General features: G+C 39.0%; 1 protein-coding gene across 5 annotated transcripts in view; it reads left to right on the forward strand.

Moving 5' to 3' along the window:
* SPATS2L (spermatogenesis associated serine rich 2 like) overlaps positions 1 to 16,490 on the forward strand; it is a 182,753-nt gene that overhangs the window by 127,159 nt on the left and 39,104 nt on the right. For 4 of the 5 annotated variants that reach the window (XM_066345597.1, XM_066345600.1, XM_066345598.1 and 1 more), the window contains one exon: positions 15,809 to 16,015. The exons of the other annotated variant lie outside the window; for it this stretch is intronic. In XM_066345597.1, the coding sequence (XP_066201694.1) occupies positions 15,809 to 16,015 (207 nt within the window). The remainder of the gene's footprint in view (positions 1 to 15,808; positions 16,016 to 16,490) is intronic. 5 annotated transcript variants of the gene reach the window in all.

Raw genomic sequence — 16,490 nt, forward strand, 5'->3', positions numbered from 1 at the left:
GACCTAACATGTCTATTTCTATGTAGACATGGAAGTAAATGCAATTGCTCTAAATGCAGAATGACCCAGGCTGTCAGCTCCAATACCCTGACTGCTGGTGTGGTTGGGCACGTGATTTCCTAACTGCTGAAATCCTCTTGGTGAAATTCTTTCATAAAGTACAATCTTTTCCCTATTTACACAGCAGCTGAATTCTGGAAATCCAAGTAAATCCTGGAGTTCCATAGGAAACAGTACCAAATACCTGGGGTTTCTATGTGAAGTGCCTGGAAGGACGTGAGAAAGTTCAGAACACAGGGCAATTCTTTGTCGTGTGGGGTTCCTGGGATTGTAAGTCATTTAGAATCCTGCCCTCCCCTTCCACCCACGCCGTTTTGATAAAATTTAAAATGCCCCGTCAGTTTTTCAGAATGCCTTCTAAGAGTGGTAGATCCCTCGGTGAAAACCACTACACTAGATGATTCCCAAAGTCCTTCTAGTTAAAAAATCCTGAGTTTATTGAATCAGCGACTTTTTCATCTCTTCTTACAGGCAAAGCAGTGTGCTGGATGCCACAGTAGATTTAGAGGAGGATGTGGTATTGTTGAGGCCCTGAGGGAATCACGTTCTGACCTCCTTAAGGAGAAGGCTGTGCGTACACTGGTGAATTTATGGTTTGGGGAAGAGGCGTGCCACATCTGACTGAGTGACTTCGTGGGAGCAGTGGGTGCGGCAGGACTGATAGACTTGAGGTATCAGAGTTGGAGAGTTAGGACTCAGGAGAGAGAACCTGATTCAAAACCCACCCTCTATGTTATGAGGCAGAGCTACCATCTGATAAACCAAAATGAATAAGACGGGGCCCTGCCTAGGAAGAGTTCAGTCAAGCAGAAGAGACAGGTGCAAACTATAACGTCACGTGGTGGCACATACCGCCTCAGGGATGCAGTGAGGCAGCATTAAATAACTGACACACTAGAAAGTTTTTAGACGGCTCACAAAGCACTGGTTTTCTTCGGTAAACACATTACCTAACAATTCTGTTAATAGGGCCGTGATTCGGGTACTCCTTCCTACACAATGATTTCTTAACACCAAACAAACAGTAACAAAAACAACCTATTTCCACTTAGAATTTGGATTTTCCAGTAGTTTTTTAATCTAGTTTTTACGAGGCTCAACCATTTTGAGATTGTTTTTGATTTATAGTCGGGGCAGGAAAAAGAAATTAAATGATCAAGTGGCAGATTCCCAACTTTGCTTGTTATTGCTTTCACATGAATTACTTTCAAAATCTAATTACTCAAGTTGCTGTTTTGATATCAATCATAGACTAAAAGCCTAGCACATATATATTTGTTCATTTACTGATAATTTATACCTTCTCCCTAAAACAATTTCAGTAACTCTATCAAGTATATGACATTAGAGCAAATGCAATATTGAAGAGCTTCGCTTCACGGTAGGTAGCCGCCTTGAAAGTTAAGTACCCACTGGTGGAGCTCTCTGTTCAAGGGGGCTCTTGTGCGCTCTACCATGAAACTTTTATGAAGAATTCTTTCATGCACAAAAAACCACCCCAGGATCCCCCCCAATTTTATAAGTTTAATGTGAAGGCATTGGGATATGTCAGCATTATTTTTTAATGTTATTGGTTCATTGCAAATCTATGCTTCATGTAAATTTTTTTGTTAAACAATGAATGATGGTAATAGAAGGTTACAAGATGTTTTTGCAAAAGGAAGAGACTCCTCCTGGTGGGCCATTAATTTCGTTAGTAACTCATTTATTAAGATCCTGCATTTTTAAAAGAGTTTGTAATTAGTTAGTGTTTCTTCCCCAAAATAAGGACCTTTATTGGGAGGTTTATGCCAAAACTGTCATATGACTTTAAAATGCTTGTTCAATCTGTTGGCTATTGACCAATATAACACAGACCTCTGACCGATATTTCTCACATGTTAGGACAGGTCTTGGACATTCTGCCCCTTTTTTACAGTAACCCACTGGAACTAGATAAGATGGGATTTATCTTTTAATCCCATCTCCTCATTTTATAGCTCAGGAAACCGAGGCCCCGCCCCAAGTGAAGAAACTGAGAAGATAGCCCACGCCCTGGGGTGACCCTCTTTAGTCTGCAAAAGCCAGACCCAGATCCATATATTTTTACACATGCATTAGAGACTTATCGTTAAAGCCAGGGCCTTCCTAACTCCTAAATGCTACATAATTGAAAAATTACACTGTGTGTTCTCCACCGAAAGTCAAGTCTCCTTCCGTCACCATGTTCCCCCTCTCCGTCTTCTGTCTCCCCACCTCCGCTGCTCTGCCTTTCCTAACCCCCATACTGTTGTCTTTGTTTATGAGGTTACTTTTCTTGGCTGAATCCCTTCACCTTTTCCACCCAGCACCCCAACCCCCTTCCCCTCTGACAGCTCTCTGTTCTCTGTATCTATGAGCCCGCTTCTATTTTGTTTGTTAGTTTGTTTTGTTTATTAGATTCCACATATAGGTGAAGTCATACAGTACTTGTCTTTCCCTGACTGTCTTATCTCACTTAGCATAATGTTCTCCAGGCCCGTCCGTGCCGTCACAAAGCAAACGATGATGGAAGGGACCTTGACTTGGTGGTAAACACACAAAACAACATACAGATAACATATAATAGAATTGTGCACTTCAGACCTATATAATTTTGTTAACCAGTGTCACTTCAATAAGTAAGAAAAACTGGGGGGAAAGTAATCATAACAAAGCCGTGTAATGGTATTTTGTACTTGAGCGGATCCGAAGTCTAAGCCTAAAAGAAATCTCCAGCCAGCTAGTGGTAAGCAGCTGTCAAGCTTCCCGTTAATGAAACTGGCTCAAGAAAGCCAACCCCAGGTACCCAGCCGGGCAGCAGGCCGTGAACATGTGCAATTCGTGTTTTATCTTTTTATAACACCTTGACAGTCAAGATCTCTCTTTTTGAAAGTTTTAAACAGAATCATTTTCTGGTAGGGAAAAAGTTAGCTTTAAGATATATGCGGGGCCCTGGCCAGTTGGCTCAGCAGTAGAGCATCAGCCTGGCGTGTGGAAGTCCCGGGTTCGATTCAGGACACACAGGAGAAGCGCCCATCTGCTTCTCCACCCCTCCCCCTCTCCTTCCTCTCTGTCTATCTCTTCCCCTCCTGCAGCCACGGCTCCATTGGAGCAAAGATGGCCCGGGCACTGAGGATGGCTCTGTGGCCTCTGCCTCAGGCGCTAGAATGGCTCTGGTTGCAACAGAGCGATGCCCCAGATGGGCAGAGCATTGCCCCCTGGTGGGCATGCTGGGTGGATCCTGGTCGGGGGCATGCGAGAGTCTGTCTGAATGCCTCCCCGCTTCTAACTTCGGAAAAATTAAAAAAATATATACAAAAAAAAAGATATATGTGGGTGGTTCAGGGGTGTCAGTGTGACTTCCCAACATGAAAAATAAGCACCCAAAGCATCGTCCTTTCAGGCTGTAAATAGAGCGCTGTCTAGTGGGATATGCTGTATCTCAGCATATCGCTTAGAAGTCTGGGAGTTTGATTCAAACTTTGTTCAAAATTATTTCTTTCAACCTTGGAGTAGTTTTTCTGGATTTCAGAATTTTTAATAACAGCTCAAGTGAGATCTTTTATATAATCCAATGATGATTGTCCTGCATCCAAGTACAAAGTCGGGCCAACGGTAGATCAAGATTTATTCTCATCACAAGTAATCCCAAGGATCATTTTTATCTCTAAGCCCCATCTGAAGGTTAAAAGCACATTATGCTCTTAGGGTCCAATTTTCCCAAATGTTCCTGCTGCTCTATTTTTCTTAAGGTTCAAATTGCCCAAATGTGTAGGTGCTTATCACCCCGTCGGTCAGAATAAGAATCCAGATTCCTGTACTGTCTTTCTCCCACTGGCTGTGATTCCCATTGAATAGGAAAGTTGCAGAGTTGTGGGCCACCAACTGGCTCCAGCGAGGTGAACTTTGGAGCAGGGCTCTTCTTGTCTTCAGCTCCCCTTCGGCCCCCTCACCTTGTAAGGCACCTTAGGGAGCCAGCTCTTCTGTGCCCTGCTACTTGTCTCAAACAGAAGGCCCCGTGCTGTGTTTGCCGACGTCCACAGAGCGGACCTCACTGGCACGCCTTACCTTAGCCATGAGGTTCTATGTTTCTGCATGGCCCAGGCACAGAGCCGCTCTCTCTTCCTCCAAGTGAACTCAACCAAATAGAGAGGAAGGGTCCTGGTACTTTAGAATGTGGTCTGATTGTCCCTTATGTGGGCTTCTTGTAAACAAAACAAAACGAAGAAACCACCTGACACTCTTTCACAGTATTTTCATTCTATGAGGTTCCCTGCAGAATTCCCAGCAGATTCTTTAGGCTGCGGTATTATCTCCCCTGCTTCTCTGAGCCCTGCATTGGACCAGGGGACTAGGGGAGATAAAAAAGGAGAAAGCAGCTCACCTAGAACTTGACATCTTAAAGCCAAATGTGTGTGTTCCAGGATTGCACCAGCGCCAGCTCTCAGATGGCAACAATGTAACAGTGTAGCTAGGAGCCAGGGCTTGAGTGTTAGATGTGTTTGGATTCGAATCTTGGCCTCCTCGCTTACTGGGTGTGTCACCCTGGACAGGTTAACCCCTCTGTGTCTCGGTGTCCTAACTTATAAACTAACTCCACTTTACAAGATTTTAGTGCACAGTAACTGAGATACGTAAAGGGATTAGCACAGCATCTGGCACACAGTCAACCCTCAAATGATTTATTTATCTATGGAGTAAATATTTTAAAGCATCTAACGTGTGCCAGGAATTTTTCTAAAAGAAGTAAACAAGTCAACAGTTTTTGCCCTCCTGGAGTTTATGATCTTTGGGGGGAATGGGGAGAAGAGATAGATGTATGATAAAGTAGAATTAACTAAGTTACCAAGATAATTATAGATTGTAGTAAATGTTGTGAAGGCAGCAAGTAGGAGAGAGACTGGGGCAGGGATTTCAGCTTATGTGCAGCAACTTCAGATAAGGCCACAATGTGACAAGAGTGAGAAGAGGGGACATTTAAACTGAGACACAAATGCGTCAATTCAGGTTCTCTGACACCAGGCCGTGGTGGTCCAAACAGTCGATGTTTTATTTAAACCTTAATTAAGTACTGTAGCTGAAGCCCCTGTAGGGATATAATCATAGATTTTTTTACTCCTATTTTTAAATTAAAGATAGAATGCTTTATTAATATATACAGCTGACATTAAGTCCTATTATGTACACATGCATTTTGAAAGTTTATATTTTCTTTTTTTTTTTTTTTTTTTTTTTTTTTTTTTTTTTTTTCATTTTTCTGAAGCTGGAAACAGGGAGAGACAGTCAGACAGACTCCCGCATGCGCCCGACCGGGATCCACCCGGCACGCCCACCAGGGGCGACGCTCTGCCCACCAGGGGGCGATGCTCTGCCCATCCTGGGCGTCGCCATGTTGCGACCAGAGCCACTCCAGCGCCTGAGGCAGAGGCCACAGAGCCATCCCCAGCGCCCGGGCCATCTTTGCTCCAATGGAGCCTCGGCTGCGGGAGGGGAAGAGAGAGACAGGGAGGAAAGCGCGGCGGAGGGGTGGAGAAGCAAATGGGCGCTTCTCCTGTGTGCCCTGGCCGGGAATCGAACCCGGGTCCTCCGCACGCTAGGCCGACGCTCCACCGCTGAGCCAACCGGCCAGGGCGAAAGTTTATATTTTAAAGCACATAAGCCTATTTATCATTGTCACTCCTTAATTATTATTCTAGCATCTAAGAGTGGTTGGTGTTAACTCTTGTTTACAGTTGTGTGTGATTCATTCTCAACCTCAGCTCCAGCAGCACTGTGTCTGGGGAAGCCTTAGGTTGCATCTTCAGTGACTTGGACCTCTGTTTCCTTTCCTTGTGAATGACAAAGCAGAAAGAGACAGAGATAGGATGTAGTGACATGAGGGCACAAGAAATATAAAACCCTTCGGCATTTTCCTGCCACCTGGGGGAAGTGAAAATAGAGCCTCTTCCCTTCTCTTTCTCGTTTGAAACCTACTTTTGCTGCAAGCCTACAGCAAAAACACAAAGCTACTCGTCTCTGAATAGCTGGCGCCCTCCTAACGTCCCCTTCCCGCCCACACCTGTACCTTGTTACGGCGATTTCAGTTACAAACAGACTATATTATATTGAATGAATGCCCTCCTTGCAAAGAACAGAAGGCCAAAAACAATTTTTTTTTTTGAACAAAGATTTAAATGGTTCTATCAAAATGCAATAAGAATTTTTCCCTTTTGCAGGGAAATAAATCAATGACACCAAGTTAACATGCCTACCTTCTGTCATTGACAGCTTCAATGCATTGGCTTTGTTATCTGTTATCTTTTAATATAAATAAACTTATAGAGGTATTAATTACATATGAGACCTTTTAAAGACAATATAAATAAAACTAAAAGATTTGTTTCCAATAAGGAAGTTACAGCTTCATGCCCCCCGAGCTAAGTAAGTTTCACAGGACTTGAATAAAATAATAGTCTATTTATATTTGATAAAGATGTTAGGAAAAGGCAGAAATGACTGACATTATTTCTTCTAAATAAACCTATCTGTTTTGGTCTCTGTTCCAAAGTTATTGGTGCCTCTGAATATCTGTTAATTACCCTGTCATGTAGTGAAAGAAGAATGATGAGCATGCGATCAATGTGAGAAATAATTATACCGTGAAAAGAGTTTTCTTGGGTCTTCAGCATAGACCTTTATCCTGTAACACCGCAAGAGAATTAACTTAGTTATTGTTCTCCATTTCTTCACCTCTCTCTCAACCCACTTATTATGGCTTACAGTCCCATCACTCCAAAGTAATTGGACCACTAAGTTTACCATTGGCTCCATGTATTGCAGTGTTTTTCAACCCCAGTCTGGTCAACACTGACATATTGAATATAGCAGACATTTTTCCTTTCTTTGTAAATTAGAAAGGTCTTTATTTTTCTGATGCAGAGTTTGGAGTTTGGAACTGGTTGTGTGGTTACATGGTCCTCAAGGATCTACACTCTTTACATTTCTTTTTTTTTTTGCTCCACTAAAATGTAGGCTTTCCTAGGCAAAGTGCCTCATAGTTAAGAATGTTACTGGAACTCCTGCAAACACATCAGCTTTTCCAGGCAGGAGGTAGGAAGCAAGGGAGGTGAAAACAGGTGCGTTTTTCTAGATGAATTAGCCTTCGTTAAGAAGCCTCCCTAGCAGACACTTTTCAATTTTTACTTTACCTTTTCCTTTTAGCAACATTCAACACTATTGACCACTTTATCCTCAACCACTCTATTTTTTCCCTTTGGTTTCTATGACAGGACACTCTCTTTATTTTCCCCTCCATCTCTATTTCTTCTCTGCTTCCTTTGAGAGTCATTCTTCTCTACCTGGCTGTTAACTGTTGAGCCTTGTCAGTGCTCGGTTGGTGCCAAGTCCTTTCTTACATGAAGCTATACTCTCCTCTTGTATCATTTCAACGATGCTTGATATTTTCACTTTGACATTTCAAAGCACTTCAACGTGCTCAAAATGAACTCACGATCTCCCTTCCCAGCTAAGGTTTTTTTAACATTCCTCATCTTACTGTACTCTTTCTAATTGTGCAAGTCAGAAGTATGAGCATTAATTATGACACCTTCCTGTCTCTCACCCTCTATTTCCAATTAATATCCAAGTCCTATCGATTTTCATTTTCAAATATTCCTAGAATTTATCCATTTCTCACTGCCTCTGCCTTCCCAGCAAGACCACCATCCTCTCTTGCCTGCTACAGTAGTCCACTCGTTAATCGCCTAGCACAGTGGTTCTCAAACTTTTTGAAGTCAGGGCACATTTAAAATCCTAAAACTAATTGTAGGCACAATACATACAAATTTCTGAGATATATGTTATGATAATTAAGGAAAAAATTATAAAGCCCAAGCATGCTTTTATGGTAAACAAAATGAGTACGACAAAATTAAATTTATTCTGACATTAAAAAACATTTTTGTTACATTTTTTGAGTTATGCTTTTTAGAATTCGTAAAAAAGAGGGGTTACAAAATAAAAAAAAACAACAAAAAAGTTATCTACATATGTGTGTGTGTGTGTGTATACACACACACACACATACACACACACACACACACACACACACACAGTCTTAGTAAGATTTAGTAAATTCAGCAGGTCCCAGTGCAAATGTGTTAAGTTTTTCATTCTTGTATTTATGAGAAACATGAGCCTGATGTGTCCTAGTGATTTCTTCAATGTTTGGGCATATATTTGAAAGGCAAACTCTCATTTCCTCATCAATACATTGAAGAATTCCTCTCTTTTTACTCTTAATTGTGTTGAGGGTAGGAAATCCTAATTCATATAAAATAGAATGTTGAAAATTGTAGTAAAATGTTCAAAGCTTTTGTAGATATTGCTACATATTCTTCTTTTATAGAAATCCAAAAGGCTTCAAGAGACAATTCCTTATGTTTAATCATCAATCCAAAACCCCCACCATCCATACCATCTTAACTTTACCCCAAACAAAGGATAGAAGAAACTTGCCTCCAGTCTTTCCAGGGAACATGGGGGGTAGTGTAAACAATCCAGCACCACAGCTTAACAGCCTTTTGCAACCTAATCAGGCAAGTGAGGTAGAGGGTTGGGCAAACTGTCAGCTTACAGCCAATTCCCCACACCTCTGTCCCCCCAAAATCTAAACTCCAAAAACCCTGTTGGTTTTTTGGTCCCCAACAGGCACATATTTCTCTGGAATACCATAGGGCACACCTGGAAATCTTCTAGGGCGCACCAGTGCGCCCTGGTGCATGCTTTGAGAACCACTGTCCTAGCATATACTCTTGTTCCCCTCATTCTCTATCCTATAATCTTCTCATAACAAAAATGAGCTCTCAAGATAAAAACCAAAAGTCTTACTCAGCATAGTCTGGGCCCTGTGTTCTGCTCCAGCCATGGTTTATGGAGTGCTCTCCTCTTACTCTCTCTACTCTAGCCATACTGGCCTCCCTTCAGTCCCTCATACCGACCACATGTATCAGTCAGATTCAAGTCAGGAGACAGAAGCCACACTGATTATTTGAAGGGAGGAAATGTAATATGAAGAACTGCTAACTAAAACAGCACAAGGTAGTTAACTACTAAAAAGGGGTAAGTACGATTCTAATGGGTCTAGACTTGGCAAGAAAGAAGTTACTGTCTCCAGAAAGATTACACAACTAAGGGACTTGGACTGGGAGAGTCCCCCAAGCCAAGACTGAGATTCTGACCTCATTCAAGAAGGTGTGTGGCTACCAGAGAAACATGCAGCCTTGGGGGTGGGGGGAGCAGACGAGCAAACAAAATTTGTCACAGGGCACGGACTGAGTTGTTTTGTAGATGAGACCCACATTTCCTGAGGGTGTAGAGAGACTAGAACTGCTCAAAGCTGCTGATTGTGGGGGAGGCCGGGAACATGGCATGAGGGTGTGGTTGGAGCACCTCCTCCTGGCTACTGGTTCCTGTGATGAATACTAGTAATAGTGAAGGACCAGAGTGTATTCTTGTCATTATAGCCTTGCAAGATCACTTTATTGCCCTCTACTGACAAAGCTGACATTCTGCTAGCTGAGCAAAGAGAATTGTTTACAGGGTCCAGCTTCAGTATCACAAAGTGGGGCAAAGAAGGGTGAATTTGATGACTGGCACGCAATGCTTTCCCCTGCCTCACATGCTGTCTCTGCCTGGAATTCGCTTCCTCTTCATCTGATTAGCTCATTGATTTTAAGTGAGCCTAGGTATTTTCCCTTGAGGAATTCTTTCTTGCTATCCCTAGGTCAAAGATGCTAATTACAGATTGCAGAATACTATGTCATTTTCTTTCATAACATTTATCACAGTTGTAATTCTACATTTGTTTGTGGAGTGGTTTGATTTATGTTAGACTGCAAGTTCTAGAAAGATAGGGACCATAGATATCTTTGATCATTCTTGCAGTTGTAGTGCCTAGAACTGGACATAATAGGCACTCAAACAAGTCTTTTCATGGCTTCTATTGAATTATTAGTGATAAAATATGTAGAGAAGTGTGGGTTAATTTTTTTAAGTCTATGCTGCTTTTTAAAGGTCATTATGGATTTTGTATTTCTGGTTTTAAAATGAATTTATACCAGTTGAAGAAGTTTGGAAAATGCAGTAAGTCTTAAGGAAAAATAATAATCTTACTTCCCAGAAACAACCACTGTTAAATTTTATTTCAGAAATTTTAATGCACAGATATATATTTAGATACTTATTTTTTTTCAAATACCATATGTGAAGTTTTGTATTCTTTTTACTTAACATGACATTATAAACATTTCCTCATATCATTGTGCTCTTTAAAATCATGATTTCAATGGCTGCATTGTATTTTTATGAATTTGCCATATTTCTTTTAATTATTTCTAAACTTTTGTTCATGTAGATTGTCTCCATTTGTTTGCTGTTATAAACAATGCTTTTCTGAACATTCCTGTATCTAAATCTTTATGAACAGTTACGATCATTTCCTTGGCACATTTTTCTAGAAGTGAAATTATTGTATTCAAAGGGTATGGATTTTTTTAAGTTCTTGTGTGTCTGTCTAGAAAGATTGTTCTAATTTCATTGTTTTTATTTGTAAAACTGATTCATGGGAAGATGAAACATAGTTAAATGTTTAATTTCCATTTACATTTCTTCTTTTGTTAATATTTAAGAATCCTAAGGCCAATGATCAAAGAACCACCAAAATATTATCAGTTATCATAAAACACTCATATTTACTTAAATACTTTTAACGGAATGGTAACATGCTTTAAGTAACACAGACATTAGGAATTTTAGCTTTATAACGACGAATTATACTTTATCAATTTTTTAGGTAAAATTATACAATACTAAGTCAATTGTTATCAGATGATGTGCTTTACTGAAATTATGTTTATAGGAGACTATGAAACCATCTTAACTCAATGGGTTAAAATAATTATTTTAGAACTACTTTATCTTTAATATATTTCTTAAAGTTAGATTTGAATTCTATCTATACTTTTCTCAGTCTGCTTATAAGTACATAAAGCTTTCACTAAAAAGTAAAAACTAAATGGAAAATGTAATTACAGAAACTTCGAAATCTGAACACATACATGGCTGTACATATATTATGAAAATCATTGAATCCAAGTTCATATATTTCTCCCAAGAGGAAAATTTGTTTTCTTTGGTGCTGTTAGCAAAAAACGACCACCACAGTTTCTGTTTTACTGTGAAAAATAAATCACGTTAAGGACAAATTAAATATGTAAGTTGATACCAAGATTTAGTAACTGGAAAATTGAAAGTCCTCAGTATTGAAGACTTAATTTTGAGAACAATTGCATGCATTACAGCTGAGTGTAAATGGGTATCAATTGGAAACAATTCAGTGATGCATATCAGTAACTTACTTAAGAAAAAGAAAGGCATGAATTTATATATTCTTCATCGCAAACTCATTGAAATTTTGAATGTAGAAATCTACAATAATGAAGAAAAAGAAAAGAAGAGCCTCAATTAATAGAAGAGGGATAGTAGGTGGAAGAGGATTGTCAGATAAAGTAGAGTATAGGACACTCTCACATAGAATTACAATGGAGGGAGCTTTGGCAGGGAGGTGGATGACTGCCTATTGGAAAAATGAAAAAGCTCTGGATTTAAGTCAGCAGATAGAATGGAGGGCTAGCTTAAGAAGAGAGGTATAAAATGGGAATTAACTGAAGGTATTTTAAGAAACAGTTCACAGCTCTGGCTGGATAGTTCTGTTGGTGAGGGTGCCATCCTGATACGCAAAGATTGTGAGTTCAGTCCTCCATCAGGGCACATAGTGGACCAGATCAGTGTTTCTGTCTCTCTTTCTCTCCCTTCCTCTCTCTGAAATCAATAAATTAAAAAACTTTTTAAAGAAATAGTTTATTATCCACGTACCGTCTCTTATATTCCAGCTCATTCTATAAAATCCCTAATATTTACCTTCAAGGCACAAAAAAAAGCAAAAGAAGGCAGTGGAATGTGATCTAGTACTTTAATGACCTATTACAACAAAGTTAAACTATTTGGAAGAATATAACAAAATTAAACATTTCTCAGTCTGTCATACACAATGTTCAATACCTATTTTAAAAAATTACTAGACATGGAAAGAAGCAAGAAAATGTGACCTATGATGAAGAGAAAAATTACTTATTAGAAGCAAATCCACAGATAACCCAGATATTTGTGTCAGCAGGCAAGGATTATAAATATGCTAAAAAAAATTACAGAAATGAAAAAGGTGGATATAAAGGGTGAAGAGAAGGAGAATTTTAGGAGAAATAAAAAATAATGAAATGGAAACCCTAAAACTAAAAAATACATTATCTGAAAAAAAAATTTTAAAGTCATCAGATGTACTTGACAGTAATTAGGACAATGAAGAAGAAAGGATCAGTGAACTTGAGGACAGGTCAAAAGAAATTATCATCTGAAATATAGAGAAAAAGATTTTTAAAAAATAGAGAAATGGGAACAATTGAATAGTTCTCAACTCATTTAATGAGACCAACATAACCTTATCAAAACCTGACAAAGTCATTAAAAGAAAAGTTACAAGATAATATTGATCATGAATAAAGAAGCAAAATTCTCAACAAAATATTAGCAAATTGAAGTAAGTGGCACACACACACACAATAATACACCATGACCAAGTGTGCTTTCTCTCAAGAATACAACATTGGCTTAACATTTAAAAACCAGCCTACGTGGTTTACTATATTAGCAAAATAAAGAGAACAACAATATGATTATCTGAAGTTTCGAAAGCAAAGTCCAATCACTTGACAAAATAAAAACTCCCATCAGATTAGAAATATAAGAGAACTTCCTGATAAACATGAAAAATCTATAATTAATGTCATACTTAATAATAAAATATTGAATGTAATTTCCCTAAGACCAAGATCAATGCAAAAATGCTTATTCTACATTGTATTCCTTTCTAACCAGTCCAATATGGGCAAGATTAGAAAGAAAGAAATGAAACTTTATTTTCAGATTATTGCCTATGTAGAAAATTTTAAGACATTTACAAAAAACAAAAAATACTAGTAGCTACATTTAAAAAGTAAAAAGAACTGGTAAATTAAATTGGGTAAAACATTTTGTATAACTTAATATACCCAAAATATTAACATTTTGACCTGTGATCAATATTTTTTAATTATCAAAGTTTTTTTTTGCACTGAGTCTTAAAATCTTAATGTGTATTTTACACTTAGAGCACATATCAATTCAGATAAGCCACATTTCATGTGTTCAACAGTTGCTTGTGGCTGGTAGCTACATTTTTAGACAGTGCTATGAATCACCTCTAAGTCAGCTAATCTACTGTAGTTTATAGGTCAGTTCCAGAAAGGCAGAGACTTGGTGGTACTTCTGGCTTATAATGTTAGAGGAAAACCACTACAGACACTAGAGAACTCCCATTGTTCTAGTTGCTAGAAATATCAGGATTTGTGGTCAAGATAAACCTAACTCTGGGATAGCTGAATGACTCCCTACCAATAGTCATCTGAAAGAACTCCAGGGTTTTACTATATTTGGAAATAGATCTGTATAGCCAATGTGCAAATAGTATATCCACATACTTTGAGAACTTCAAATCATCCCAGTGTTCAATGATCCTACCAATAATGAGACAGTTTTTCAGGACCTTCCTTTAAAAAAATTACTGATACTCAAATTTCTCAATAAATATATGTTGGATAAATGATGAAATGAACCAATAGCCCACATATCAGTTCTCTGATACACAAACAAAATATTTTCAACTCTAGATTAATGAGCCTATGCTCATTTGCATGTTTGTCTTCAGTTTAAAATTATTTTGCATTCAACAGAATAATTTTTTATCCCTGAAGTCATAATTTTCGTCAGGCTATAATATAAATTCTCTTATTTTTAAGACTAAGACTAATGTACTACACTATTCACAATGAGGTCTAGTTTAGATTCTCAGTTTATAATATTTCATCAAGGCTGGATTTTAATTTCTATTTTGTAACTAAAGCCTCTTAATAATCTTTCTGGGTGAGGAAACTAAGGCTCAGAGATGTTAAGTGGTTTGCCCAGGGTCACCCTGAAAGGAATTACCAGAGCCAAAACACCTACCAGGTATTCTGACTTAAGTAGAAATTTCTATTACTAGTATATCCTCTAATCTGCTGGGGATTCTATGAAATGTTTCATTACTAGAGGAAAAGCTGTTTTCAGTACTTAATTACTATGTTTACTACCTTTGTTGAACATTTCCAGTGTACTGTAATTTCCCTTTAGGTAAATTTTAAGAGTACTCATCATTCAGCCTATAAAATGCATGATGTGCTTTCTTAATATATAGGTTATGAATGATGGACTAAAATATGCACTTCTCATAAATGGGCTAATGTCTAAAATCAAATTGACTAGGACCCAGCGCATTTTTTTTTCTTGCACTTTCCAAGTGCAGTTTCTGTAATGTGTGTGACAGTGTCAGGAAAACTGTTCTTTGTTTCCTTTTTTTTTTTTCCTGTAAAATCATTTTCAGTGGACTTTAATTCGATCAGTTCTACCGAAAGCTAGTGAGCCAGTACTGGGGCCTCAAAAATAAATCATATTTCAATATTTGCCTTCAAGGACGCCATAGCCTCTTCAAAGCAAAGGCAAGGGGCAGACATTTAAGTATTGTGCTAAAACATAACAGGAAGTTTTTACAAGGCACTGTGGGACTAGACAGACGTGAGGCAGGGTGACTATCTGAAAAAGGCCTGGGTTTCATTGAGATGACGTTCTGTTCTATTTGAGCGTGAACTACAGTCACTCAGAAAAATGAAGTCAATTCCTACAGTGTCATGAGGACCCAGGGAAGATCAGACATGGGTCTCCCAGTTCCAAACCTGTACTCTTTCCACTATACCCAGCTTTCTCTGAGACCGTGGCCTTCAGAAGCACACTGGCTTCCCTTTTTTCACACCCAAAGTGCTCTCTGATTATAAGTCATATGTGAAGGGTGATACATTTCCCTTTCAGGCCACTAAGGTGCCATTTAATTCATTCCAGCAATAACTAAATAGGAACCTACCTTTAAAAGATGCTGAAAGCAATGTCCTGCTAATTTATTGCAACATCTATGAGAGCTCCAGAGAGAATCTGACTCCCTAGATTTTAAATATAGTTGAGATATTATAATGATGTTTCCTGATTTAATCCTTCCATAAATTAAATGAACTGATTATAGTACCTGTTGTCGCTTCGTTCTTCCCCTATCTCCAGTCATTCCTCTGTCTTCATTAATTCAGAATAAAATGCCACAAGACATTAATGTAACACTTGGAGATAGGAGGGCTACATTTTTATAGCCTCTATATGAAATCATACTTAAAGACATCTAAGCATTTACTGAGTGTGTGTGTGGGGAGGAGCATTTGATCATCTCATGTGTCTCGTGTAAGCCTCCTAATAACTTTTCTGAATGAGGAAACTAAGGCTCAGAGCTGTTAAGTGGCTTATCCAGGTTCAACCTGCCAGAAATTATCAGAGCCAAAACATCCAGCCAGGTCTTCTGGATGTTTCTAGTATATCCTCTAATCTGCAGAGTCTATTAAAACAGTTTCTTGCCTGTTTGCAATGAAAGGCATTATTGCCAACATGTGAACAAAAACAGCAATCTTGGCATCCCCCATCACTTTAACATCAATGTCTTTAGTTTCTCACTTCCAAGTCATTATTTGGTGTTTTCTTACAGAAGGCAACAGACCACTGCAACAGAAACTATCCTTAGATGGGAACCCCAAACCTACACATGGAACAACAGAGAGGTCAGATGGCCTACAGTGGTCAGCTGAGCAGCCTTGTACCCCAAGCAAGCCTAAGGCAAAAACATCTCCTGTTAAGTCCAATGCCCCTGCAGCTCATCTTGAAATAAAGCCAGATGAGTTGGCAAAGAAAAGAGGTAAAGTGATTTCTTTTGCACAAATGATTCAACCTATTTTGCACACGGAGAAAAGTGCCAGAATGACGGAACTTTCCAAACGATGCTGCGTAGTTGAAGAGAGATACACATGAAAGTGCTTTCTTCCTGTGACCCACATAGATGGAAAGGCAGATGTGATTCCTCCCATGTTAATCAAAGGTCTTGAGTGTTTCAATGGAATTACATCCCCTTCCTCTGCCTCTCTGTGGCCACTCTTCTCTTCATAGTCATTGGTAAATTTGCACCACAAGTACGTTCTACCTTGATGGCTTGTGAAGCAGAAGTTAGAGCAGGAGCTCTTTTAGAAAGGGGAGTGCTGAAAGTTCCCCCGAGACACTGGTTCTGAACTTGCATGGAATCAAGATGAATCTAGGGGCCGGAGTGTCTTCAGATGCTTTCTCACGTGAGGTCCGTTCTGATAGAACTTTCAGACAATGTAACACTGAAAGAGGGG

Source organism: Saccopteryx leptura, chromosome 7 (assembly GCF_036850995.1).
Source record: "Saccopteryx leptura isolate mSacLep1 chromosome 7, mSacLep1_pri_phased_curated, whole genome shotgun sequence".
NCBI classification, from domain to species: domain Eukaryota; kingdom Metazoa; phylum Chordata; class Mammalia; order Chiroptera; family Emballonuridae; genus Saccopteryx; species Saccopteryx leptura.